The sequence below is a fragment of the Oreochromis aureus genome, linkage group 19, assembly GCF_013358895.1.
Source record: "Oreochromis aureus strain Israel breed Guangdong linkage group 19, ZZ_aureus, whole genome shotgun sequence".
Taxonomy (NCBI): Eukaryota; Metazoa; Chordata; class Actinopteri; order Cichliformes; family Cichlidae; genus Oreochromis; species Oreochromis aureus.
In genome coordinates, this window is record NC_052960.1 from 24,720,628 (window position 1) to 24,748,364 (window position 27,737).

Consider the following 27,737-nt stretch of genomic DNA (forward strand, 5'->3'; position numbering starts at 1 on the left):
AACCCGAGGTAAGTACATCTTTTTTCTCTTTACTGCAACTAGCTACGGTTTGCATACACGATCAACAGCAGATAAACAGTATTTGAAAGTCCAAGACTTGAGAGATGACATTAAATGTTCCCAAATTACAAACAACATGTTGTTCTCTGTTTTTCTACTCCAATCTATCCAATATAAAATGTTATTTGTATTATAGTTTTATGATGATCCTGGTGAAAGCCACAATGAATTGCTAAGTTAATAAACTGGTTCTTTATACAGTACTTATCAGTAGCGGTTTTAGATACGGGCGACACGGGCGGTTGCCCGGGGCGGCATCGTGGTGGGGGGCGGCATCACGGGCATCGGCAAAAAAAAAAAAATTGCTGCCCCGACATCATGCCAGCGCATATTGGGGATGGCATAGGCACCGATCGGTTTTCTATCGCCCATTTGCTGGAAGTAAGGACGCCCTCCGTTTGCGAGGTGCGCCCGCTACTTGCAGCGCAGGGAGGAGAGGGCGGGGCGGCGGGGGATCCTCTGGCTGGCTGGAGCAGCGTTTAATTACCAACTCGCAAAATAAAACAAAATAAAAACAAACCAACAAAACACGAAAACACCAGACATTATGATACAGACTTATAATTTGCACCGATGTTTTTTCAAAATTCTATACACAAAAAGTGAGCGCGAGAGCCCTCGGTGCGCCTGCTCGCTGCTGAAGTCAAAGTAAACTTTATTGTCATCTCCGCTACATACAGTCCAGTATATAGAGAGAGGAGACGACGAGGCTCCAGTTACAGCAGTGCAAGTAAACGAACAATAAATATTTAAGAGTAAAAAAATAAATATACACTTTAGGACTCGGGGTAAAGGGATCAATAACAATTTAAAATGTATATTTTATATTTTGTTGATTTAAAGTGTCACACTTTTTTAAAGTTTAAAAAAAGAGAAAAGAGGAGGAGTGTAGCGACTTCCACAGTCGCTAGAGGCCGGGGACTGAGCCTGTCTATTTGCCTGACGCGCTGTCAACTTTACGCAATAATGCGACAGGTGGAATTGCTTGCTTGTTTATTAAAATGCTTGAAAAGTTTACAGAGCAATGTGATCGGCTCACGATTCAAACTCTTAAAACATCACAGGCTCTAATCAGGTCAACAAAACTACGGCTACCAGCCCTCCTCTCTGTCAAAATCAAACAAGTGAAAGACAGACTGACAACGCCCTCTTAATGTCACCGCTAGCACCCACGTGACTCACCATAGCAACCAAACAAATGAAAACCCAGTGATCATTAAAATTCAATACATTTAATTATGGCTCCTAGAAGGAGAAACGAGCAAAAGATACAGGTAAGCAGATGTGACATTGGATAATGGCAGGTCATGTATCCTAAAACATTCAGAATCAGAATACTTTATTAATCCCTAAGGAAATTATGTGGGTTACAGTTCCTCCAAGAAAAATGGTAAAATAGTAACAGTAACAGACTAAACTCCAAACAATATATGCAATAATATAATATTAATTAGTCAGTGTCAATTGTTGATTTGTCCTGTTCTCATTGTATGACGAATTATGTGTTTAGTAGGCGTTTCCATACTATGCATACTCTCTCTCTTCATATGTGTGCGTGTTGTGTGTGTGTGTGTGTGTGTGTGTGTGTGTGTGGGGAGGGGGGGGGCAGAGGGAGTGTTCGCCCAGGGCGCCAAACAGTCTAGGACCGCCACTGGTACTTATACTGTGTTTATTATGTAAGATTTTGTTCATTGAGGCACTTTCTCACAAATTACTATAACTATTATTAAAATCCAGATAAGAAGTAACAAAATACAAATGCTTCATTACTTTACTTGAGTATTTATTACATTTTCACATTCGGGTAGATAATGAAATAAAATGTCACAAATGATGGACAAGTCCACTGAGAACCCCGGCAATGACCCGGTGTCCACCAAAGGCAATGGATCCATCAAGAGCGATGAGAAGACGTCGACTGATGGTGGCATAAATGTGAGCATGATGGAGAAGTTTAGAAGGAGCCTCCTGCTTCCAACACGGAAGAATCCACCATCACCTGGTGACAAGGAATCCAAGTTATCACCAGAATCAGATGAACCTGCAAAGATGTTAGATTCTGCGGCTTCACCACAACCTCCGTCACCCAGTGAGTACCATTGGGGTTTTCATAAAATCTCCTGTCAAATGTAAGCACTGATGGCAAGCTAGATGGTCTCTCTCTTGTTTAGTCCAGAGGACTGAGTGTCCATTATTGATTATTGGCCTGGTGCCTCGCACCAAAAGATTTCTTCAGATTCTTTGAACCTTTTGATGATGTACTGTAGATGATGAGATACACTGTTAGAAAAAACATCTTGAAAAAACGGTGATATTCCGGCAGCTAGGGCGCCAAAATACGACCGTAAAATAACAGAAAATAACTGTCCCATAAAAATACGGTCGTTTTCAGTAATGAAAATAGAGTTTGTTGCGCTAATTTTACATGGGATTCTGCCTTTTCCAAGTGCTTTTAGACATTAAATTAGGAACATTTTAACGTGATCAAACAATGACATTACCTATAAACAAGGTCAATGAATGCGGCAATATGAATAATAATACTTAAATGTACAGAAATATACAGTTAACAGTTGGTTTAAATAATAATGGATTGCATGCCCTGGGACAGAGGCGAGGCTGGTATATCGCACCATCGGCCCCTCTGGCCATCGCCAGTAGGCGGTAGGTGAAGAGTCTTGACCACAGACACAACGATCGAGAGTGTCCGAGCCGGGGCTCGAACCGGCAACCTTCTGAACACAAGGTGAACTGCCAACCCTTGAGCCACGATCGCCCTAAATACCAGTGATAATAATACTTATGTGATGTAACACAAGCTTATAGGAATCATGTTATATACTTTACCATAGCATTACATTTGAATTCAACAGTTCAATCTTTCAAATAACGGACAGATATTTGTGAAATCATGATACATTTGTGAATGTATTTTAACAATCTAAATATGCATATGTACAGACAGATACATTTAAAAAACAAGAACATTATGTTTTATTACATTACATTACGTTAATTTACATTTGAAATGTGAAGTCACAGTTTATTTACGTAACTTTAATGATATTCTAGAAGAACAGAACAAAACTGTAAAATGCACAGTAAAATACCTTCATATTAGGATTTTTTCCTACAGTGCAGCCATACCCGTGACCTTGTGGTTGTTAGTTCACATTCATTGGCCGATGCCTAGCGTCATGTTATTATGTGTCCCAACATCCAATAGAACGTCACATTGTTTTCATGGCCACACCCTCACCCCAGGTGCAGAGGGCTTTTTCTGTTCAAGAATGTTGTGAATACTTTATGATTTATATTAATTACGATTCCTACCTCTACATTTCTTTTTAAAATATATAATTAGCACAGTGTGGCTATGCAATGTTTTATATTGTGGCATGCAGAGATTTCTTAACAAAAAATTCTCACAGAGAAAGATTGAGCTTGTTATTTAACCCCAAGCTGGTAAGGGGAGCTCTTTATTACAATACTCACCTTTGTTATAGTGTGCCTCAAGGTTCAACAACAGCACAACAGAAGTCACTCATGGTACAGCACTCTCTCTACAAAACAACAACTGTCAGTGACTCTGCACCACAGCATAAACACAACATTCAAGATAACAGTTAAAAGTACCATAACCATAAACAATAAAACAAGAACATCTAAACAGCAGCACATGTCCCAAGGCATGATGGGAGAGAACTAGCTGTTCCCCCAACTAGCTGTTTAGTTTTTATTCCTATTAATTATATTTTCACTTGTTACCTCTGAATTATTGAATCAGACCTAGGTGACATGAAATTTTCAGCAAAATTATAATTCAAATACTCCTTTAATTATTGATTATTCTCATTCATTTTCAATCATTTTATATATTTTTCCATAGTATTACATTTGAATTTAACAGATCATTCTCTCACATAACAGACGAATATTCGTGAAATTATGATACATTTCTGGATGTATTTTTACAATCTAAATATGCATATGTACAAAAAATATATTTAAAAAACAAGTAAATTGTGTTTTACTATATTTACAGTGATGTTATGTTATTTTACCTTTGACATGTAAGATCACAGTCTACTTATGTAAATTTAATGATATCCTAGAAAGACAGTACAAAACTGTAAAATATACAGTAAGATACTTTGACATTACTATTTTTTGGAACAGTGTATTCAAAGTCTTTACAGTTTCACATTGAGGAACATTGTTGTGAAATGTTCCATTATTTTTAGATTTTCTTTTGCAGATTGCTGCACCTCCGTCTCCCTAAGATGCTCTTTTCATACCCAATCATGTTACTGACCTGTGGGGATTAATCTGACCAGTTGCAAAATTTTCCTCCAGCTGTTTCTTGTTAGTACCACTTACTTTGCTGCCTTTCCCAACTTTAGGACATGTTGCTCACATTTGATATGTCTTCTGTTTTCTATGCCTAAAATCTTCATTCACATTATGAGTGTTTCCCAGCTTTTTCAGAGTGAGGGTTGCATTTATTTCCCTAGAGGACCCACATGAAAGCCTGTGTGAAGTCATTCCTCTGAGATGTGGGTGCTACTGTATACACAGTATGTGCAGGTGGAAGGAGAAGTTGTGTGGGGAAAGCAAAGCAAAAAAAAGAAATCTATCAATCTGACTGAAAGCAGGCACCATTACATTTAGAAACTGTAGGTGCAGAAATGTGTCTCCCATGTCCAACAGTGATGTTTGATTATAGGAGACATGCATTCACGAAGCTCCACACGGCAGCTCACTCTGTTTACTTTTAAGAGAACAGTATTGTAATTTGTATATATTTATTTAGTTTTCTTTTCTTCTTTTTAAATGTCCTACAAGAAATTTGTAGTGCAGTAAAAATCAGATAAAGATAACAGATTTACTTTGACACAAACATAATGTTGGAGCAGGTAATGGATAATAGATATTGATTTGTAATAACTGGACATGATCAACATGAGCTAATTATAAAATATTATACTACAGTATATTTCTAAATAAGACTGGGTATTGTCACTGATTTCTGCAAATGATTCATTTTGATTCGATTAGATTTTGACTCAGTCAGAAATATTATACTTATGATCATGTGACTTGGATATGTACTGTCAAAAGAACCCTCTAAACCTTGTAAATTAAAAATATTTATTTGCAAATTATGAACAGATCCTAAAGCAGTTACAATATTTCACTTTGTATTTATTCTGTTAAGCCCCCGGGGTTTTTCTGAGGTTCCTGCTGAAAAATGACGTGCCCAAGGTTGTGTAAACTATCTAGGTATAAAAATAAAACTGACACTAGTGAGACTAGCAGAAATTAGGCTTTCTTGTTGGAGGTCATTTTTGGTGAACAAAGCATCAGACAACACCGTACACAGCTGTAGACTGGTGCGTAATAAGCAAGCGAATGAGGCAGAAAACAGAGATTTCTGGTGGAAAATTGGTCTTGAAGTACTCTGAGAAGGATCCACGCTTTGTGTTCCATCTTTTGTGGAATCGGTTTACCTGTGCTTTTATCGTTTGGAGTTTTATCTGTTTTGTGGTTGTTGAAATGGTTTGAGAGCTTTTATTTGAGACTCTGACATTCCTGGAAAAATACATTTATATTTAAAAGTTGATTTAAGGATTTAATAATGAATCAGTATCGGATTATTTAAATTCAAATCGCTTTGAGTTTGGATATCGTTTTTTTACCCACCTGTATTTCTAACTAACTTTCTTTAAAGATATAATGCATTTTAGGGTTAACTTGTAAAACATGATATTTGAATACAAACTAATGTCATATTTACTTGTCCGTATATATCATCACCTATATACCTTTATGTTGTCAGTACAAACACTGGCAGTGAGAAATAATGCACACAAGACTAAAAATCATAGTTTCTAAGTTTTTTTTTGTCAATTCCTGACAAATAAACACATTTTAAGTTGTTATTGAAGATCTCAGTGGATGTGAGGCAAATTTGAATAAATAGTTAACATGACCTCACTCTACAGTTTCAAAATTCATTCCAAACTTTTCAAGCTACTATGTTTGCAGCCAGAATGATGTACAACATGCACACAAACACTGTCAAAAACATGGGGTCATGGAGGCAGCATCCTTAGCAGAGAAGCCCAGACCTCCCTCTCTCCAGCCACCTCCTCTTGCTTGTCCGGGGGAACACCAAGGTTTTCTCAGGCCAGCCGAGAGATAGAGGGGCCTCCTCCCGGTCTGACATGCCCAAAACACCTCACCCAGAAGGTGCCCAGGAGGCATCCTTGTCAGATGCCCAAACCACCTCAACTGGCTTCTTTTAATGTGGCGGAGCAGCAACTCTACTCTGAGCCCCTCCTGCATGGCTGAATGCCTTACATTATCTCTAAGGGAGAGGCCAGCCATCCTCTGGAGACAGCTCATTTGTATCTGTGATCTCGTTCTTTCGGTGACCATAAGTGAGGGTGGGGACAAAGATCGACCGGTAAATCGAAAGTTTCGCTTTTACACTCAGTTTTCTCTTCACTTTGACAGACTGCTACAGCATTTGCATCACTGCAGCCTCAGCACCAGCCCTGCCACACAGTGATTGTTAAGGTTGCTGGGTTTGACATAAAAGTAAAACTGTTTGTCATCAGCATAGCAGTGGTAGGAAAGTCAATTAAAACAATAAAGTAGATGGCCCATTAAGATTATACAATCGTAAAAGAACAAACCAAAGTGACTAAAATGTGCACATGATTTTTTCTTTGTAAAATGTTTATTAAAATGTTCTCTGCAGTGGTCATTTTAGTGGACAACAAAACAACAACAATTTTTTTGGCACTGAGTTCAAAACAAAAAGCACTGCTGATGCTTGTCTGTGGAAAGTGGAGAAAACAAAAGACCAGAAATCATGTCTGCAGTCTGTTATTCAAACTACATTAAACTGCGTGCTTTTCTTTTTTAGATCCCAGTATGCCGAGGTTTGATAATACATTTAATAGACTGAGAGAGTCCTTTCCTTGGAGACGGAAAAAGGAAGTGGATACACTCCCCTCTGAAGACTTGAAGGAAGAAAAAGGTGGGAAGTACAAATACTGTTTAGTGTATTTATTTTTAATTTTCATTGCTTTATTTAAGTATTCCTTTTAACTTTTTGCTTTTACTTTTTAATGCAAATATATCTCCTTTCTACTCAAATTTTCAAAACAGAGCTGCTAGGTGCAGTGCATTTGATGTGTATTTTTATTTCCTGTCACTGTGCACCTTTAAACATCAACCTGATGCCAAATTGCAACCTCATTGGGCAGAACAATAACACATAAAAGACAATCTTATTAGAGTATACATCGTCAATCTTTATTGCATACAAATCACAAAAGATTGAAATCATCTCTGCAGTCTGTTATTCAAACTTCATTAAACTGTGTACTTTTTTGGTTCAGATCCCAACAATACTTCTAAGAGAATGTTTTCTTTAAAACAGAAAAGGGACGAGGATAAATCACCCTTGATGGACGAAAAAGATGGGATGTACAAATATTTTTTATTTGTTCATTCCCATTTTTAAAAAGATTTGTTTCAATGTTTGAAATAAATATGAAGAGAAAAATTGTTTTGCTCAGTTTATTTTTTTCCAAAAAAATAATTAATTTGGAAACATTGGACATGTATTAAAATGGATATGTCTTTAAATAGTTATAAAGGTCAGAGGTCCAAAGCTGCAGTCGGAAACATGTTATAAGTAAGTTTTTTCCACAGTAAAATTGTGGAACAAAAAAAATAATAACTGCTATTAACTCTTCTTCTGACCTGTTTCATGTTTAGGACTGAAAACTTGAGAAAGCATCAATGCAGTTTCACAGAGCCTGGATGATTCATCTATAAAATAGTGCTAATAATTTAAAAACATTTGTCTTTGTTTTTGTCCACCAGTGACTCCTACCTTTGAGGAATACCTTGAAATTCAAGCCTTTTGTGAGGCCACTCAGCAACTGATAGACAGGGAGAAACATCTGTTTTGGGAGACAGCTGAGGCTAACAAGGAAGCAGTAGAAAAGCTTGCTGCAGGCCATAAAGCCCTTGAAGAGCGTGTATGGCAGACTCTGCAGCAGAGTCTTTCTCTCAGCAGTGAGGAAGAGGTGTCTGCTTTGAAATCTGCAGTGAAAGCCATCAACCTTGAGGAAGAGCAGGACCAGCTGTGGAAACAAAGATGCCAGACTCCACCAGCCTGGAGGCCCAGTGAGTGGAAGAAGCACCATGACGAAGTGCTTCAAAAATTAGTAAATGGGCGTATGGATAACCAATCAAGCCCCACTGGTGACCAGGTGAACCAGTCAACTATCCAGGCAACTATCCGGTCCATGGGCAGGAAGCTGAAGGAAGACCTGCAGTGGGTGGTGGAGGTGGTGAAGAACTGCTACCCACCAGAGATGGACATCTGTAACTTTTATGCAAGACAGTACCATCAAACTTTCAAGGCCAGGCTCAGAAAGATTGTTGGTTCTGTGGATGACAAGGACTGCAGTTTCCTCCTGCTATGGGTGAAGGAATCTTATCCAGAGTAAGCCATAAGTTTTTGTTTGAAGTAGCATATTATTTTTATGCTGGGATGTCCTTTATTTATTCCTGAGTAATAAATACCTGAGCAATTACAAATAGACAGTGAATACAAATACATGGACCAATAGCTATACACCTGTGTTTTAACTGCAAATTTTTGGTGGCTTTCATCCATCCCATCCATTCTCTTTTGCTTCCGGGGGTGGAGCCTATCCCAGCTACCATAGTGAGGGACGCAGGGTACATCCTGGACAGGTCGCCAGTCTGTCACAGGGCTAACACATAGAGACAGACAACCATTCGCACTCACATTCACACCCATGGGCAATTTTGAATCACCAATTAACCTAACCCCACTAACTGCATGTCTTTGGACTGTGGGAGGAAGCTGAAGTATCCAGAGAGAACCCAGGTAAACATGGGGAGACCATGCAAACTCCACACAGAAAGGACCCGGCCAGGTGGAATTGAACTCAGGACCTTCTTGCTGTGAGGCAGCAGTGCTAATCACTGTGCCACCATGCTGATTTCAGTACATTGAGCAACCATTTTACTAAATTTCCTAAGTATTCTGATTCTGATTCATTTCTGGTGGCTTAATGTGCTATGTTAAATTTTGATACTATTGACCATAATATTTTATCACAGCAATTAGGTAATGTTGTTTGTATTAGAGGTACTATGCTGCAGTGGTTTAAATAATATTTATCTAATAGACTCCAAATTGTTCATGTTAATGTAGAGTTTTCTTCACACATTAAGGTTAATTATGGAGTTCAACAGGGTTCTTAGCTGGGACTAATTTTGTTTGCATTATACATGCTTAATTGGATAGTATAGTAGCTATACAGACACACAACAATTAGTTAAACAGAAAGATTTAAAGACATGGATGACCTCTAATTTCCTGCTTCTAAATTCAGATAAAACTGAGGTTATTGTACTCGGCCCTGAAAATTTTATAAATATGGCATTTAACCAGATTTTGACTCTGGATCAATTGGCCTTCAGTAACACTGTGAGGAACCTTGGAGTCATTATTGACCAAGATATGCCCTTTAATATACATAGAAATTAGAAACATTTTGTCTTGGACTGATGCTGAAAAACTAATTCATGCATTTATTACTTCTAGTATGGACTATTCCAATTCATTGTGGTCATGTTGTCCTAAAAACTCCCTGAAAACTCTATAGTTTATCCAAAAAGCTTCCGGAGGAGTACCTACAGGGACTAGACAGAGAGATCATATTTCTTCCATATTCAATTCAATTCAACTCAATTTTATTTATATAGCACCAAATCACAACAGCAGTTGCCTCAAGGCACTTTATATTGTACAGTAGATCGTACAATAATACATACAGAGAAAAACCCAACAATCATATGACCCCCTATGAGCAAGCACTTTGGCGACAGTGGGAAGGAAAAACTCCCTTTTAACAGGAAGTAACCTCCCGAAGAACCAGGCTCAGGGAGGGGCGGGGCCATCTGCTGCGACCGGTTGGGGCGAGAAAAACAGGATAAAGACATGCTGTGGAAGAGAGACAGAGATTAATAACAGATATGATTCAGTGCAGAGAGGTCTATTAACACATAGTGAGTGAGAAAGGTGACTGGAAAGGAAAAACTCAACGCATCATGGGAATCCCCCGGCAGCCTACGTCTATTGCAGCATAACTAAGGAAGGATTCAGGGTCACCTGGTCCAGCCCTAACTATATGCTTTACCAAAAAGGAAAGTTTTAAGCCTAATCTTGAAAGTAGAGATAGTGTCTGTCTCCAGAATCCAAACTGGAAGCTGGTTCCACAGAAGAGGGGCCTGAAAACTGAAGGCTCTCCCTACCATTCTACTTTTAAATACTCTAGGAACCACAAGTAAGCGTGCAGTGTGAGAGCAAAGTGCTCTAATGGGGTGATATGGTACCACAAGGTCATTAAAATAAGATGGGGCCTGATTATTTAAGACCTTGTATGTAAGGAGCAGGATTTTGAATTCAGTTCAGAATATTGGCTTCTCTTCATCGGCTAACTGTTGAATCCAGAATCAAATTTAAAATCTTTCTTCTCACATTAAAGGTCTTCAATAATCAGATCTCATCTACTCTTAAAGACGTCTTAGTACCATATCACAGCAATAGAGCACTTAGTAGAATGGGAAGGAGAGCCTTCAGCTTTCACGCCCCTCTTCAGAATCAGAAGACAGCCACCCTACTTTTAAGATTAGGCTTAAATCTTTTTTTTTTTTTTGGTCAAAGCATATACGGCTAGATCAGATGACCTTGAATCATCCCTTAGTTATGCTGCAGTAGGTCTAGGCTGCTGGGGCCTTCCCCATGAGTGGTTCTTTTGCACTCACCTCTTTTCACTTTCTTTGTGTTTTTAAACCACTCTGCATTTAATCATGAGTTATTATTAATCTCTACCTCTCTTTCACAACATGTCTGATCCTGTCTTCCTCTCCTTACCCTTAACTGGTCATGGCAGATGGCTGCCCCTCCCAGAGCCTTGTTTTCCTGTAAATAGGGAGTTTTTCCTTCCTACTGTTTGATCATAGGGGGTCATCTGATTGTTGCAGTTTTCTCTGTGTTATTGTAGCATCTTATCTTACAATGTGCCTTGAGGCAACTGTTGTAGTGATTTGGCGCTATATAAGTAGAACTAAAGTGAATTAAACTGAAATGACAAATGACAAGTAAACTAAATACAACTTGGGCTGTTTATGAAAACACCTTTGTTTATCTGCTCTGTGTACCAGAATCCTTGAAAAACCTGAGCTGACCAGTAATATCAATACTGAAGCGCTGGGAAACCTGCTTCCTGATGAGTTACTGAAACTTCTGGAGGAGAAGTACCTCAGCAAACAACAGGTAAAAAAAGATTTGTTGTTATACGTTTAGCTTGCTTTGCACTTCTTTAGGATGCTGTTCAAAAAAGATATATGTATATATTTGGTTTAGTTTGTTTTATTATAGCTCATAGAATATTGTAGATATAATAGTGACAGCTGTGTGTTGTTGTGTGTTTAGAGCGACCTGATAATGTTTATTGTCCGAGTATTGAATGAAGCAAAGAAAGAGTGGGATCAAGGAAAGGAGCCAACAAGAGATGATGGTTGCTACGCCAGTCCTGTGGCCAATGATGTCATCCAGGTAGAGTTGCCATAGAGTTGCTACAACTTGATATAAAAGAGGCTGAAATCGATGCTTTTATAAAGCTTGAATAAAGATGTATCAACACAAAATGAAAGGAATCACTTGTGGTGGCTAACTTTAGGGTCCTTATAGTGAGTTTTGCATTTTGTTTACGTCTTGTGATGGTTTGCTGTGTGGCATGCAGGATTAATCACCCAAATACAGGACTCACGAACGAAAGATTTAACTAAAGGAGGCCGGCTTATTGTGCTGTTAAAAACTAAGCAGGAAGCTAGAAACATGAAACTCAGACTGGAAAACTAAAAAAACTAGAAACTATGCCAGAAACGGAGAACTTAATCAGGAACACAGGAAAACACAGAGAGGGTCGTTAACGACACAACTAGGAAAACAGCTGGGACTAATCTGACATAACGAGATGGACAGGAAGCAAAATTGAAAACATTAACAAAGGAAGCAAGACTGTCAAAGTAAAACAGGAAACAGGACACGGGCACGAGACACGGACTTGACAAGAAGGCATGGCTGACAGGGGAGACGCTAGACAGGAAACTAGACAAGGGACGTGTAACACAGGTGAGGCATGGAGGCAAAACCAAAGAACTAGAAAACTCCAAAAGATATAACCAGAACTTAACTGAAACAAAGCATATTCATAACCCTAAACACATTGAACTGTTAGCAGTCGGTCTTCGACCATATTATTTACCGCGAGAGTTTTCCCTCGCCATTATCATCATTGTTTACATCGCCCCTGACGCTAACACGGCGCAGGCTTATGACGTCATTAGCTCGGCGACAGCGGATCTCCTGAATCGAAGCCCCTCTGTGTTTGTGGCTGTAACGGGTGATTTTAACCACGCGAACCTCTCTACTGTTCTACCCACATTCAAGCAGTATGTGGACTGCAAAACCAGAGACAATAAAACACTGGACCTGTTTTATGCCAATGCTACTGAGGCATACACCTCCATCCCTCTCCGTCCCCTGGGCAGGGCTGATCACAACCGTGTCCACCTCCAGCCCCTTTACAAACCTGCCTTTCAGAGACAACTTGCAGCCATAAAAACGGTTACAACATGGACAAGGGAGTCGGAAGAGACGCTGCAAGGATGCTTTGAGGCAACGGACTGGGATGTTCTTTGTGAGTCTCATCAGGACAATATTGACAATCTCACAGGCTGTGTTACGGATTACATCAACTTCTGTGTGGACACTGTGGTTCCCAAAAGAATCATTCTTTGCTTCCCCAGCAATAAACCCTGGGTAACCAAGAACATCAAAGTGACTCTGAACAAGAAAAAAAGAGCTTTCAGAAACGGTGACAGAGATCAGTTGAAAATGGTGCAGAAGGAGCTGAAAGCCAAGCTTGCAGAGGGAAAAGAGTCTTACAGGAGGAGGCTGGAAAACAAACTGCAGGAAAACAACACCAGGGAGGTGTGGAATGGAATGCGGGCCATTACTGACCTGAAACAAAAGAGAGGTGTTGGGATGGATGGGGACGTTGAAAGTGTAAACAACCTTAATCTACGCCTCAATAGGTTCGACGGCCCTGCATTTCCTGTCTCCACACCCAGCTCTTCTCATCTTCTCCATCTACTCCATTCTCCTCCCCCCTCTCCTGCCCCCTCAGCCTGTCTCACCCTGTCCCTTTCAGAAGATGACATCAAAAGGGAAAGGGAAGGGTTTAAATCTGGGACTCTCCACCATTTGATTCTTAGAACTGAAGAAGCTTCTCGGATGAGAGGTGAAACGTCTTCAAGCAACTTAAAGAAGTCCAGACGCTTTTCTTTCCAAGTTCCGTAGACATCAAAAGGGAATTGGGCAGACTCCACCCCAGTAAAGCTGCTGGCCCGGATGGTGCCAGTCCCAGGGTCCTCAGGTGCTGTGCTTCCCAGCTGTCTGGAGTTCTACATCGGATCTTCAACATGAGTCTGAAACTGCAGAGGTTCCTGTCCCTAAAAAGATCAACCCGTCGACCCTCGGTGACTACAGGCCAGTGGCTCTGACTTCACATTTCATGAAGACGCTGGAGAGACTCATCCTGAGACATCTGCGTCTGCTGGTGGAGCCTTGGCTGGACCCCCTGCAGTTTGCTTTTAACCCACGTATCGGTGTGGAGGATGCCATCATCTACCTGCTGGACCAGGCTTATTTTCACCTGGACATTGTTGGGAGCACTGTGAGGATCATGTTCTTTGACTTCTCTAGTGCTTTTCACATGATCAGACCATCACTGCTGGGGAATAAGCTCACAGAAATGCAGGTGGACGCCCCACTGGTAGCTTGGATCACGGACTATTTAACAAGTCGACCACAGCATGTTCGGCTGAAGGGCTGCCGCTCGGACAACATCCTGAGCAGCACGGGGGCGCCACAGGGGACGGTCCTATCACCCTTCCTCTTCACCCTCTACACGTCTGACTTCAGGTACAAGTCTCAGTCATGCCATCTACAGAAATTCTCTGATGACTCTGCCATTGTGGGCTGTATCAGGGATGGACAGGAGGAGGAGTACAGGAGTGTGGTGGACAGCTTTGTTGAATGGTGTGAGCTAAACCATCTACAAATTAACATCACAAAGACAAAGGAACTGATCATGGACTTTAGGAAGCATACTCCTCCTCCTACCCCTGTCACCATCAGAGGGGCTGATGTAGAGATCGTGGAAGACTACCGGTACCTGGGGGAACACTTGGACTGTAAACTGGACTGGACCAAGAACACCAATGCTGATTAAAAAGGCTGGTTCTGTCCTGGGTGTCAGACTGGAGAACCTGGAGGAGGTGTCTCAGAGGAGAGTGCTAAAAAAAGCTTCTTGGTATCATGGATAACCCCTCCCACCCCATGCACGCCTCCATGATGGACCATCAGAGCCAACGCAGCAAAAGACTTATTGCACCGAAATGCAGAACTGACCGCCACAGGAAATCCTTTGTGCCGGTGGCAATAAAACTGTACAACTCTTCCTCACTCTGTAGGTGATTTTCCTGAAGATTAATAACAAAGCTATTCTGTTTCCATTCAGACCGTGGAATATCACCCAACAGTTTTTCATTGAATGTTAGTTTCATCTCCCTATCGTATGCTGCTACTCTTTTATCACGTTGCACAATACTATGTCACTTTTAGAATCACCTGCACTGATAGCTAAGCTAAGCTATGTATTTCTCAGGATATAGTTATATTGTTACTTGTTATAGTTATTTGATATTATATTTTGCAATATCCTACTGTGTATTACTGTATACTTGTATTCTATTGTACATATTGTAGATCTTATTCCTCTTATCTTATCTTATCTTAAACACTGAGTCACCAGACTCAGGACCATGATACTTCTAATTGTTGACCATGATGAGAGGCTTTGAATAAATTGCTGTATCAGAACTGTGCAATAAAAAATTGTTGTGGTGAAGTAATGACGTAACATTGTTTTGATCATAGGAGGACAAAATGTGCCAAATCACATTTACTCTGTTGTTCACTTTAGAACTTTCCAAAGAAGTGCCGACAAATATTTTCCAGCCTGCTGCACATATTAACCAAACTGAAAAAGACTTTGAGAAACTTTGAGAAAAAGATTAACAAACAAAGAAAGGACCATCATTTTTGTTTGGGTCATTTATAGAAACTCATTTACTGTCAGATCAGAGTCACAGTTTCAAATCCTCCCACTGTTCTGTAGCTTAATCACTTGGGTTAGTCACTAACATTGTAAAGCACTGGGTTTGGTTCCTGGTGTTAGTTTAACTGGATCTGAAAATGATGGAAGTGCATTGCTGTGTAAAGTGCTTTGGGAACTTAAAACTGCCACTGATTTGTCAATCCATTTGTCTTCAGTTTATCAATGACATCGTGACATCAGCACAAAAAATTGTAAGAGACCCGCACAAGGCCCAGAAAATAACATCCATACTGACAGACTTCATGCAGAGGTAACAAGGCTTCACAAGGCTGTCTTTTAAATATTGTCATTTGAAAATACATTTTAATTTTATTTTTGTTAATATCAAGATAATAAAAGTGAAAACTGTTCTTAATCTCCTGCAGGTATCATAATTTTCATGAAGACATCATTAAGCAGAACAAAATGCACAGCAAAGCTTTCATAAAGGCAAACCTCAGCTGTGTCGAACAGTTCAGGTATGTTTCTGATCCAGTTAGACGGAAATTCTGATTTTACCTTCATCATAACAGGCGAATACGTTACTGTGAACTAATGTGTCTTGTGTGATCTGTCTAAAGGGACTTCCTTGTGGAGCACGATCTGTTCCCAGAGAATGTGCGGGAAAAATGTTTGCAGGTCCTGACTGAGATGAAACAGTCTGCCCACACTTATTTATTAACTCCTGTGCACAAGATCCTCAAGGTAAGTTCTTTACAACTGCAGATATCAATGATCCTCTGGATTAAATCCTAATATGTTTTAATCCAAGATTCAAAAACTGTGTTATTTGTTCCTCACACAGCCACACTACCAGAAAGTGGGAACCAGTGACTGGCTGAAGAAGAACACGTTTGAGAAGCTGCTGAATAGCACTGAAGAAGAGCTTCAAGAACTTCAGGGTTCGAGTCAGTCCTCTTACCAGGTAAAAGGATGAAACTTTATAATGGATTGAATGGCCATTATTGCCTTTATTGTCAACTTTTTAGTAAAAGGATTATGATGCGCTCTGATTACTTATATACTTGGTTTAAATTCAGGAGCTGATTGGTCAGCTTCACCAGGAAGTGACAGTGGAATATGTCCAGAGGCTCCTGAACGTAAAGGTGAAATTAAAGAACACCAATCAGCAGCAGAAGGCTTACGAGACTGTGAAAGAAAATGCAGAGAAACTGCACGAGCTGTTTGCCAAAATGGTGAGACTTACCTTCACTGCACACTTTAGCTGAGACATGAATAAAACCCAAAAGTGATCAGATTTCTGCTGAGCTGTGGAAAAAATAAGAATAAGAATAAGAATCAGCTCAATTTCACATTTATTTGGTTTGGAAGTTTTGATTAAAAATAATTCGATTAAATAGATTTGTAAAATTGAAAAGGCTGTTCAGAGGAGTTGGCTAAAATGTGATCCTCCAAGGCTGGACACTCAATGGACTCATTCCTTAAAAACAAAAGTGTGACCTATAGTGAAGTGAAGGACCAATTGGTCTCTATATAAGTTACATTATGAGTCAAAGGCATGATTTCTATAAAAGTCTGATAATCACTTTAGACCAGAAACAATGTTCAACAATGTGCCGTCCTTATTTTTTATTCTGAATTTGCCAACATTTTTCCACTTTCTGCATGCATACCCATGTCAGAAAAGATAAATTTTCTGTACCCGTATCTGTAACTTTGTTTTCTGTATCTGTAACTTTAAAATTAATATTTTAAACATAGATTTTACATGGAGCAAAACATGGTAGAAATGAAGGAAAACCCTCCATTAAAGGACCACTGAACTCCAGCTGTAGTTACAAATGTATCAAAGATCTGACCATTGGTTGAGGACTACCCAGTGCATAAATAAAGACATTATTCATGAAACTGAAAGAACGTATCAAATACATCATCGATCTTGGGAAATTCCAGTGCAGTAGCTCCAGATGAAAAAACATCATTATTTCCAAAAACAGCAGATTTGTTGATTAGAGTTTGGGGAAACTTGCAGACTAAACTGACGTCACTGATTTGTCTTCACAGGGATCCAAACAAGACTGGTTAAAGGAAATCCTGACCAAGATTGCAGAAGTGCTAAAACTCCAAGATATTTCTGCCATACAGATGAAAATCTTTTCACTGGGATCTGCTTATCCCGACCTCAGGTAACTTTTGAATTGACTCAGACATTATTTACTTTAATACAAAAACATACAGAGTATAACTCACGCAAAACGTAATGTGCTCTCATTTTGGGGGGCCTGTTGTATCAACTGTAACATAAACAATAAGGACAGAACTATATCATGATAAGAGGTTTGTGAGACATTAGGTCAGGATAAACAATCATACTTTTGAGAGAGATCTGAGGGAAAACAGGAAGCAGACTGAGCGAAACATCTCAGTTGGTTTCAGATATATCTTGTGAGCAGGATGAGCTACATTCATGGGAACTAACATGAGCTAAAAGTAGATGTGCTGCCTTTCTATTTTACATTACCAGTTTCACTGATAGTGCACTGAAACAGAAAGCTAAATAAAATGTGCTGGCATTAGAGAAGCAGCAGCAGCTGTGTGTAAATGAAGTCAATAATGCTGTTAATTAGAGTTAAAAGGAGGATTTCTTCCACCGGAAAACCAAACTGTCTCATTCTTGTCTTATATCTAACCTTAAAGAAAAAGGGGGAAAGGGAACCAAGAGATGTAAACACTGCTCTTGATAGCACTCATATATGTTTATGCTGAATAAGAGTTTTAAGGAAGAGTTTTTTGGTAAAACTAGTTCATATTCGGAGAATCGGATGCATTTGAGGCACGGATCCATTTCAGTAAGAGCTCCACCTATTGTCACATTTCCAACAGAGGTGGACTGAGACATTTTCCATCTCCCCTCTTCTCAGCAATTTAAAGAGGTGTGGTAAAGTGTTAATGACAGCTGTTAGTGTTTGCAGGAAGGATGTGTGTCAGGGGCAGAAAACTGGTTACATGAAAAGACATAACATGGCAATGAAACACAAGTTTGGACTGGATCAGTGAAGTTATAACTTTTGCTGTTATTCTTATGTTGAACGTGAAATAAAACATTGCAGATTATATTTAGCTAAAAAAAAATGCTCAAACTCATTTCTTTATATTTTTTTATTTTCTATATCAAATGTGGCAGCTTTCACATGACAATCCTTTTTTTCCACAGTCTCTGACTTTACATAGAGAAAATCATTACTTTTCTTTAACTCTTTCTTCTTTCTGTCACCAACAGTGAAAAACATGTTTCAGCTCTGCTCAAACTCAAGACAAACCTCTCCAAAGCCGACAGGAAAATCGTCAAAACCACTCTGTCGGACACACTGAAAGAGAGCCGTGCTGATCCTGGAACCCGGAAGTTTTTCTCCAAAGTTGAAGTGAGATGAGCCGCACATTTGCTTCTTAGAGTATCACTGACTGAGAGTTTGGTTGCACAGCAGCAATATTATTGTGTATTATATTGTGTCACAGTCTCTCTGTAAAGACATACAGAGTGAATGCCATGGAAAAACCTTCATATGTTACTTAGACTGAAATCCCTATTATACGCAGACTCTGTGATGGTGAATGCTTGCTGTAATTACTATAGTCAATAATGTCAATAATGCTGTTAATTAGAGTGAAAAGGAGGATTTCTTTCAAATGAGGCACTGGAAACCAAACTGTCTAGTCCTTGTCTTATTTCTAACCTTAAACGAAAAGGAGAAAGGGAATCAGGGGACATAAACACTGCTCTTGATAGCACTCACATAAAGACTGACTGTGTGTCTGAAAGTATCAAGTATCATTTTTATTTTATTTTATTTTTTTTTAATTATTATGGGGAGTTATTTGGAAAAACTAGTGTATGTCATGTTCCTTAGTCATTTGACCCAGCGTTTTGAATTTTATGTATTTTGATCTTTATGTTTAAGTTCATGTAGTCATCTTTAGCTCATCTATTTTCAGTTGCCTAGGTTGCCCAGTTAAAGTTTATTTTCTGTTATATTCCCTTTGTGTCCTCGCCTCATGTGTTTATGTCTCCCATGCCCATCATGTGTTTTAGTAATGTCTTTGTCTCTCTTCTTCTCCTCTTGTTTACATGTTTTCCCTCATGACCCTTTCCATCCATCATGTGTTTTTTCTGCAGCCATCATGTTCTGTGCTTTGTCTCATCTCCAGTGCCCCTTTTCCTCTGTGTGGATTTATGTTGTGCGTGTTCCTCGTCAGTTCGTCATGTTAAGTCTGCTTGTCTTAGTCTGTCATGTGTTTTCATGTCTGCATGTTTCATGTTGTCAAGCGTGTGCCATGTCTGCATTATGTTTCCTGTTTTATTTTGTAGATGTCTGGTGTCCCATGTTCATTGTGTTTAGTTTTACTTCCTCTGTGGTGTCATTATGTTTATTCTAATCAGCTGTTTCCCCAAGTGTTTGCACTTCCCCTGATCACCTCCTATGTGCATTTAGTCTGTGTGTTTTCATTCATTCCTCGTCCAATCGTCTGCGATCCGTCCATGTCATGCCATTTTTCCAGGTTTTCATATATTCGTACCAAGTTGTCACATTTAAGTTTTTTTCATGTTTTACTTTCCTTTTATTTTTGTACTGCTCATTCAGCCATAATAAACACTATGTTTTCTGTTAGAATCAAGTTTTGTTTGTGCGTGTCTGCATTTTGGTCCTCACTCCACACAGTCTGCATCAGCTGACTGTGATTGTGTAAACTTGGAGATTCATGTAAATTTAGGCACATATCAATGTCACCAATAGGAGTTTCACCTACCATGTATTTAAAAAAAATTCTGTTTTATATGCAACAGCATTGAGCCTTGAGGCGACTGTTGTTGTGATTTGGCGCTGTATAAATAAAATTGAATTGAACTGAATTGGAAATGGACACATTTTCCACCTCCACCGTGTAGATCGGTGTGGTGATGTGTTACTGACAGCTGTTAGTGTTTGCAGGAAGGATGTATGTCAGGGGCAGAAAACTGGTTACATGCAGAAAAAGACATAACAGGTTCAATAATACAGATCAGCAAGTCAGCTGTTTGATTTGAGACCTGCAGTCTTGGACTACAAGTTTAAAGAAATGAATTACACTTGTAACCTTTTTGTTGAAAGTTAAAGAAAATGTTACAGATTTTGTTTTTCTTATTAACATTGTTAATATCATGTAGCATTCATGGTGCATACATATTCATATAAACTAAGCTTGGCTGAAAACATCAGTTATTTGCTTGCATTTTATGGAATTTATAAATTTTCATAAACAGTAAGCAAGTCAACACACCAGTGAACTGACAAAGTGCTCAGACCCATTATTTATTTATTATGACGTCCTTCCACTGATAGTCTTATTTCAGAGTCTCTGGTTCTGTAATGATAAACAGCATATAAACATAATCATTAAGTGACCTCTTTTATAACCTTTTCTTCTTTCTGTCACCAACAGTGAAGAACATGTTTCGGCTCTGCTCAAACTCAAAACAAACCTCTCTAAAGCCGACATGAATACCATCACATCCACTGTGCTGGACATACTAAGAGAAAGCTATACTGGTGGTGAAACCCGGATGTTTTTCTCCAATGTTGAAGTGATGAACCGTTCATATCCTTTCTGTATCTCATCATGCCGTGGATAAGATGAGCTGAATTCTAGTGCTTTCAGTCTGTCTGTAAAGATGTACAAAGTGGCTGCCATGGACAAGCCTGATTCTCATGTTACAGGTACTATGCTAATAACAAACATCACACTGTGTGTATCCACATGTGACCAAATTGCAGGAGACAATCTTTCCTCTCTGTATTTTTTTGTTGTATTGTGACTCTCTCTTAAAACATCGTCACCATTTGCTCTGCTTCACTTGGAGGTAAACATAGTTTCATACAGAGATAAATGGGGCAGAGGAAATATGAATGTTTGTTCCGAATGCTTTTGATTTACTAATATATGCACCGTGGTGACAACAAAAAAGGCTGGCATGCACGTTTCACAAATGTGACGGTAATTTTGCATTTGATTTTTGTGCAGGGTAAAAATATTTCCCGGCAAATATTAGTAAATGAGGCCCATTGTCTCCCCATGTTTCTAGTACAAGTTAACCTTGGTTTCATCTTTTAAAACAGGGGCGTTTTTAGCCCATTTTTGGGGGTGCTGAAATGAATCAAAGCACCCCTAAAGATTTCTTACTTTTTTGACAATATTTGCTGTTTGTGTGACACACTACTAAAACTATAAAAACCATACAGTACTTGGTTGAGACGTAATATTTTAACAAAAGTATAGATTCTCTCCCCGCCTCTCCCCTACTCTGGCTCTAGCGCTCTTTCTGCGATGGAGCGATGGTGGCTGAGACGCAGCAGAGCAGAGGTGTGAGTGCCTGGCTTCAAACAGGACATGTTAGCTGCATTTAACCTTCAGTTACTCTTTATATAGTTAGGTAGGAGTCAGACCATGTTTCTTTTTAGCTGAAAAACATTACACCCAGGTAACCTGCAGTGTTGAAAACATGTATTCCGATGATGTTTGCTACCCTGCAATCCGTCCTGCTCTGTAGTAAAATCAGCGACATTTGACCGTCCTGTTGCTCCCATTGAAATTTATATAGTCTGTTAAAAACCAAAAAATTAAAATTGTAGCCTAGTATTTGTGAAGGTTCTCAGTCATCCAGGTCATCGTAGTCAAAGGAGTTTGCGAAGAAAAGCGTCTGGACTTCTTTAAGTTGCTTGAAGACGTTTCACCTCTCATCCGAGAAGCTTCTTCAGTTCTAAGGTCAAATGGCCGAGAGTCCCAGATTTAAACCCAGTGGGAGTATCCCCCAAAGAGGGACAAAGGACCCCTGGTGATCCTCTAATCACATGAGCCAAGGTGTGAAAGCGGGTGTGGGACCTAATCAGCCAGGGTTTCGGGTGCACTCATTGTGAAACCTGGCCCCACCTTGTCATGTGAATTCCTGAGGTCAGATGGCCCAGGATGTGAGTGGGCGTTAAGGCGTCTGGGGAGGGAACTCAAAACTGGATTATAGATGGCAGACAGTTGGTGTCGTAAACCAAAACTGGATTATATTTGGCAGACAGTTGGTGTCGTAAACCAAAACTGGATTATATTTGGCAGACAGTTGGTGTCGTAAACCAAAACTGGATTATATTGGGCGGTGGTTTACGACACCAACTGTCTGCCATCTATAATCCAGTTTTGAGATCCCTCCCCAGACGCCTTAACGCCCACTCACATCCTGGGCCATCTGACCTCAGGAATTCACATGACAAGGTGGGGCCAGGTTTCACAATGAGCTCACCCGAAACCCGGGCTGATTAGGTCCCACACCCACTTTCACACCTTGGCTCATGTGATTAGAGGATCACCAGGGGGTCCTTTGTCCCTCTTTGGGGGGATACTCCCACTGGGTTTAAATCTGGGACTCTCGGCCATTTGACCTTAGAACTGAAGAAGCTTCTCGGATGAGAGGTGAAACGTCTTCAAGCAACTTAAAGAAGTCCAGACGCTTTTCTTCGCAAACTCCGTAGCCTAGTGTTGTTACCACTGTCCTGTTTGAAATGGAATGAGAGAAGCAGGTTATTTTGTGCATGTGCTGATATTAAACACAGGAGCCACACAAAAGTGTAAGATCAAATGATCCATCAATAAAGGATAATGTTGGATCAGTGTTTCAGTATTTATATCTTTTATTAGATGTAGATGTGGTTTGGTTATTTGCCTTTTGGTTGAAAGTACACTGAGCTCTCTCAGTCTCAGACTTTTTATTAGCGATCTTAATAGAGGTTTTTTTCATATTAATGTATTTTTTTTTTCATCTAATTGAATACAATCTATTTGTGTATGATTGTCAGTCCAAACAGGGAGAGAGGAGGAAAGAGGGGAACATGAGGAGAAAGTACAAGGTCAGAGAGAACCAGAAAACAGACAGGGAATAGTGACAGCAAAACAGAAACTGTTAAACTGCTTGAGAGAGTTGACCACCAAAAGTGCCAGACAGATTTTCCAACCTCAAGGTGAGGCAACATAGGTTAAAATAAAATAAAAAAATCTGCAGAGCCGTAGTAGTATCTGCAGTAAAGACAGTATACATTGTACCATATGCAAAGTTGCCTCCATTTTTATAATTTTTTAAGTAATATTTTGTACATTTGTACATTTCAAGGACTCTTCTATTTTTGGAGTATATTTTTATGTATCTGTATTATATTATACAAACACATTAAAAGTGAATCTCTGTCCAAAAAATGCACTCAGTTTACTTTTTACTCACTATGAGCATCATTCATTATTCTCCCCCAGTAATTAAGGTTAGGATATGTATTTTTTTTTATTCCAATCCATTTTTCTTTAGCAGCATTTAAATAACCTTTATCAGATTTGATGGTTTTGTTACAGACTTTTCAAAAAAGTGTTTTGCTTTTCTTTCACAAATGTGGGGATTAAATTGTGTTAAAATGTACAAAACAGTGATGTCATGTTTTGTGACGAGGACCCAGGCACAGAGAGACTCGATGAACTTAAGAATCTTATGATTTAATAAAGAAATTTGCAGACTTGCACAGAGATGGTAAAACTCTGATGACTGATAATGGAGACGAAGACAACAGACGCCGAGGACAGGGAGGAACAGGGGTTTAAATGCACCAAGGAGACAATCAGAGAGAACTTGGGACAACTGGAGACATATAAGGATGCAGGGACTGACAGAGACAGGGAAGAAGTCTCATCGTGACGAGTAAAGTTTATCTTGCCTGGCTGGGCAGCTCTCTGGGTGCTCAGCACCCCCAGAGCTCTGATCCTAGAATCGCCCCTGTTTGAAACATAATTTTTCGAGAACTGTGTGAGGTCTGTTAGATGTTTTCTGGCAATCCAGGGGTGTTGAACTCCAGGCCTTGAGGGCCGGTGTCCTGCAGGTTTTAGATAACACCTGGGGTCAGCACACCTGAATCAAATGATTAGTTCATTACCAGGCCTCTGGAGAACTGCAAGACACTTTGAGGAGGTAATTTAGCCATTTGAATCAGCTGTGTTGGATCAAGGACACATCTAAAACCTGCAGGACACCGGCCCTTGAGGCCTGGAGTTCGACACCTGTGGTCTGACCTTCTTGTTCTTCAGTGTAACCTCATGTGTGCACCTAGTTGTAAACTCTGTATATTTAAGATGAGAGTTTTATGCCATCGTGGACTCAGACACACATGCTTTGCACCACAGCAACACTGATGACCCTGGATAATAATAACTCTGCTGGAAGTGCAGGGCCAGCTCAGTGTTTCCTATTATCCTATTACTGTATTAGAAACTGCTGAAATACTGCTGATGCGCTGGAACATTGTTTCACATGTAACGTTTGGGTAAATAGTGAAGTTTTCATTTTGATATTATCCATTCATTTTTCTCAGTTTATAAGTAAAACTATACTATACTATAATATGATACTATAATATGAGGTACTGCTTTTAAAAAATGTACACAACCACTGAAAAAAGTCAGAATTTCTGCAGTAATTTATGTTTGTTTCTTGGTTTGTGCAAGTTAGTATAGATTAATTCTTTATTCTTATATTTATACCAGAAGATAAATGGCAATATCATGTTTACAGTGAAGTAATAAAGTACACTGTTTAAAATACTACCCTTTGTCCTGTCATATTTGTTGTGTTTGACATCAGACACAGAAACATGATATATTTCACATCAAATGACAAACATTACATGTAGTGTTTGTCATTTCGTAAAAGAAAAAAGACATGAAACGGTCCAAGTCAATTCATTTCTCAGGTAAATGTATTTTTATGTGTTTTATTGTCATCATGATTATTATTATTGTTATTATTAATATCATCATCATTATTATTTTGTATTTTGTATGTTTCATTCAGCTGTATGTGTTTCTTTTTTTCACTTTTTGTGATTGTAGCTAAGAAAATTTAAACACTGTGTTACTGAAATGCATATTTGATAATACCAATAAAAGGCCACTATATCCAATAAGCAATATCAGCCTAATCCACTCACATTTGGTCATTTATTTCGACTGGAAATGTCTTCTTTTCCTGAAGCAAATATCTGTAATGATGTGCATAAAAACAGCACTTGGAAACAAATCTCACATATTTCTGTCATCTTATTTAAAAACCCATTTAAATGTTTTTGTTTTTTCAAAAATGTATGGACAAAGACTCAACCAATTAAATACACGCACAACTGCAGCACACAACCCCCTCTAGTGGACATAAATGTCCTGATGTCATGTTGGATTTAGTTTTATTACAACTGGTGTACATTTACCTGCCTAACATAGAAACCCAGTGGCGGTCCTAGACTGTTTGGCGCCCTGGGCGAACACTCCCTCTGCCCCCCACACACACACACACACACACACAACACGCACACATATGAAGAGAGAGAGTATGCATAGTATGGAAACGGCTACTAAACACATAATTATCATACAATGAGAACAGGACAAATCAACAATTGACACTGACTAATTAATATTATATTATTGCATATATTGTTTGGAGTTTAGTCTGTTACTGTTACTATTTTTACCATTTTTTCTTGGAGGAACTGTAACCCACATAATTTCCTTAGGGATTAATAAAGTATTCTGATTCTGAATGTTTTAGGATACATGACCTGCCATTATCCAATGTCACATCTGCTTACCTGTATCTTTTGCTCGTTTCTCCTTCTAGGAGCCATAATTAAATGTATTGAATTTTAATGATCACTGGGTTTTCATTTGTTTGGTTGCTATGGTGAGTCACGTGGGTGCTAGCGGTGACATTAAGAGGGCGTTGTCAGTCTGTCTTTCACTTGTTTGATTTTGACAGAGAGGAGGGCTGGTAGCCGTAGTTTTTGTTGACCTGATTAGAGCCTGTGATGTTTTAAGAGTTTGAATCGTGAGCCGATCACATTGCTCTGTAAACTTTTCAAGCATTTTAATAAACAAGCAAGCAATTCCACCTGTCGCATTATTGCATAAAGTTGACAGCGCGTCAGGCAAATAGACAGGCTCAGTCCCCGGCCTCTAGCGACTGTGGAAGTCGCTACACTCCTCCTCTTTTCTCTTTTTTTAAACTTTAAAAAAGTGTGACACTTTAAATCAACAAAATATAAAATATACATTTTAAATTGTTATTGATCCCTTTACCCCGAGTCCTAAAGTGTATATTTATTTTTTTACTCTTAAATATTTATTGTTCGTTTACTTGCACTGCTGTAACTGGAGCCTCGTCGTCTCGTCTCTCTCTATACTGGACTGTATGTAGCGGAGATGACAATAAAGTTTACTTTGACTTCAGCAGCGAGCAGGCGCACCGAGGGCTCTCGCGCTCACTTTTTGTGTATAGAATTTTGAAAAAACATCGGTGCAAATTATAAGTCTGTATCATAATGTCTGGTGTTTTCGTGTTTTGTTGGTTTGTTTTTATTTTGTTTTATTTTGCGAGTTGGTAATTAAACGCTGCTCCAGCCAGCCAGAGGATCCCCCGCCGCCCCGCCCTCTCCTCCCTGCGCTGCAAGTAGCGGGCGCACCTCGCAAACGGAGGGCGTCCTTACTTCCAGCAAATGGGCGATAGAAAACCGATCGGTGCCTATGCCATCCCCAATATGCGCTGGCATGATGTCGGGGCAGCAATTTTTTTTTTTTTGCCGATGCCCGTGATGCCGCCCCCCACCACGATGCCGCCCCGGGCAACCGCCCGTGTCGCCCGTATCTAAAACCGCTACTGTAGAAACCAAGTGATAAATAATACTGAAACATTCGAACATTGTTTCACATCTAATCCTTGATTAAATAGTGACATTTCATCTGTTACTGGCGCTTTGTCTTTGAAGATATTCATGAGTTTTTATCGGTACTGTCATGGTCCCTGTGTCTGCCCGGTCAGCCCAGCGCGGCCACAAATGTTTTTGTTTTTGTTTTGTCTCTCTCTCCCTCTCTTGCTCTCTCTCGCTCCCTTCGCTCTGCCTGTTGAGCTCCGCCCTTGGCCCGCGCACCTGCAGCTAATCACCTGTGATTCCTCAGTTTGAAACAAATATAGCACGCATTTCACTCTAGTGGCCTGAGATCACGCTGCATTTGGTTTCATTATTAACTGAGCACATTTATCTGCATGTATATCCAGTGGCGGTCCTAGCCTGTTTGGTGCCCTGGGCGAACACTCCCTCTGCCCCCCCCACCTCCCACCCACTCCATGACATGCTGGCTAGTCACAAGAGTGTTCAGCGAGAAACTGAGATTACCAAAAAGCACCACTGACCGACACAGGAAATCATTCCTACCTGTGGCCATCTCCCTGTACAACTCCTCCATCTAACACAGTGTGAACAC

At 39.6% G+C, this 27,737-nt stretch overlaps 1 protein-coding gene across 2 annotated transcripts in view; it reads left to right on the plus strand.

Moving 5' to 3' along the window:
* The window catches only part of LOC120435000 (tumor necrosis factor alpha-induced protein 2-like), a 74,478-nt gene that overhangs the window by 13,618 nt on the left and 33,123 nt on the right, over positions 1–27,737 (plus strand). The window contains exon 5 of one of the 2 annotated variants that reach the window (XM_039603686.1): positions 6,995–7,108. In XM_039603686.1, the coding sequence (XP_039459620.1) occupies positions 6,995–7,108 (114 nt within the window). Of the gene's footprint in view, positions 1–2,059; positions 2,150–6,994; positions 7,109–27,737 lie in introns of those variants that run through there. The other variant, XM_039603690.1, reaches the window with a different exon arrangement.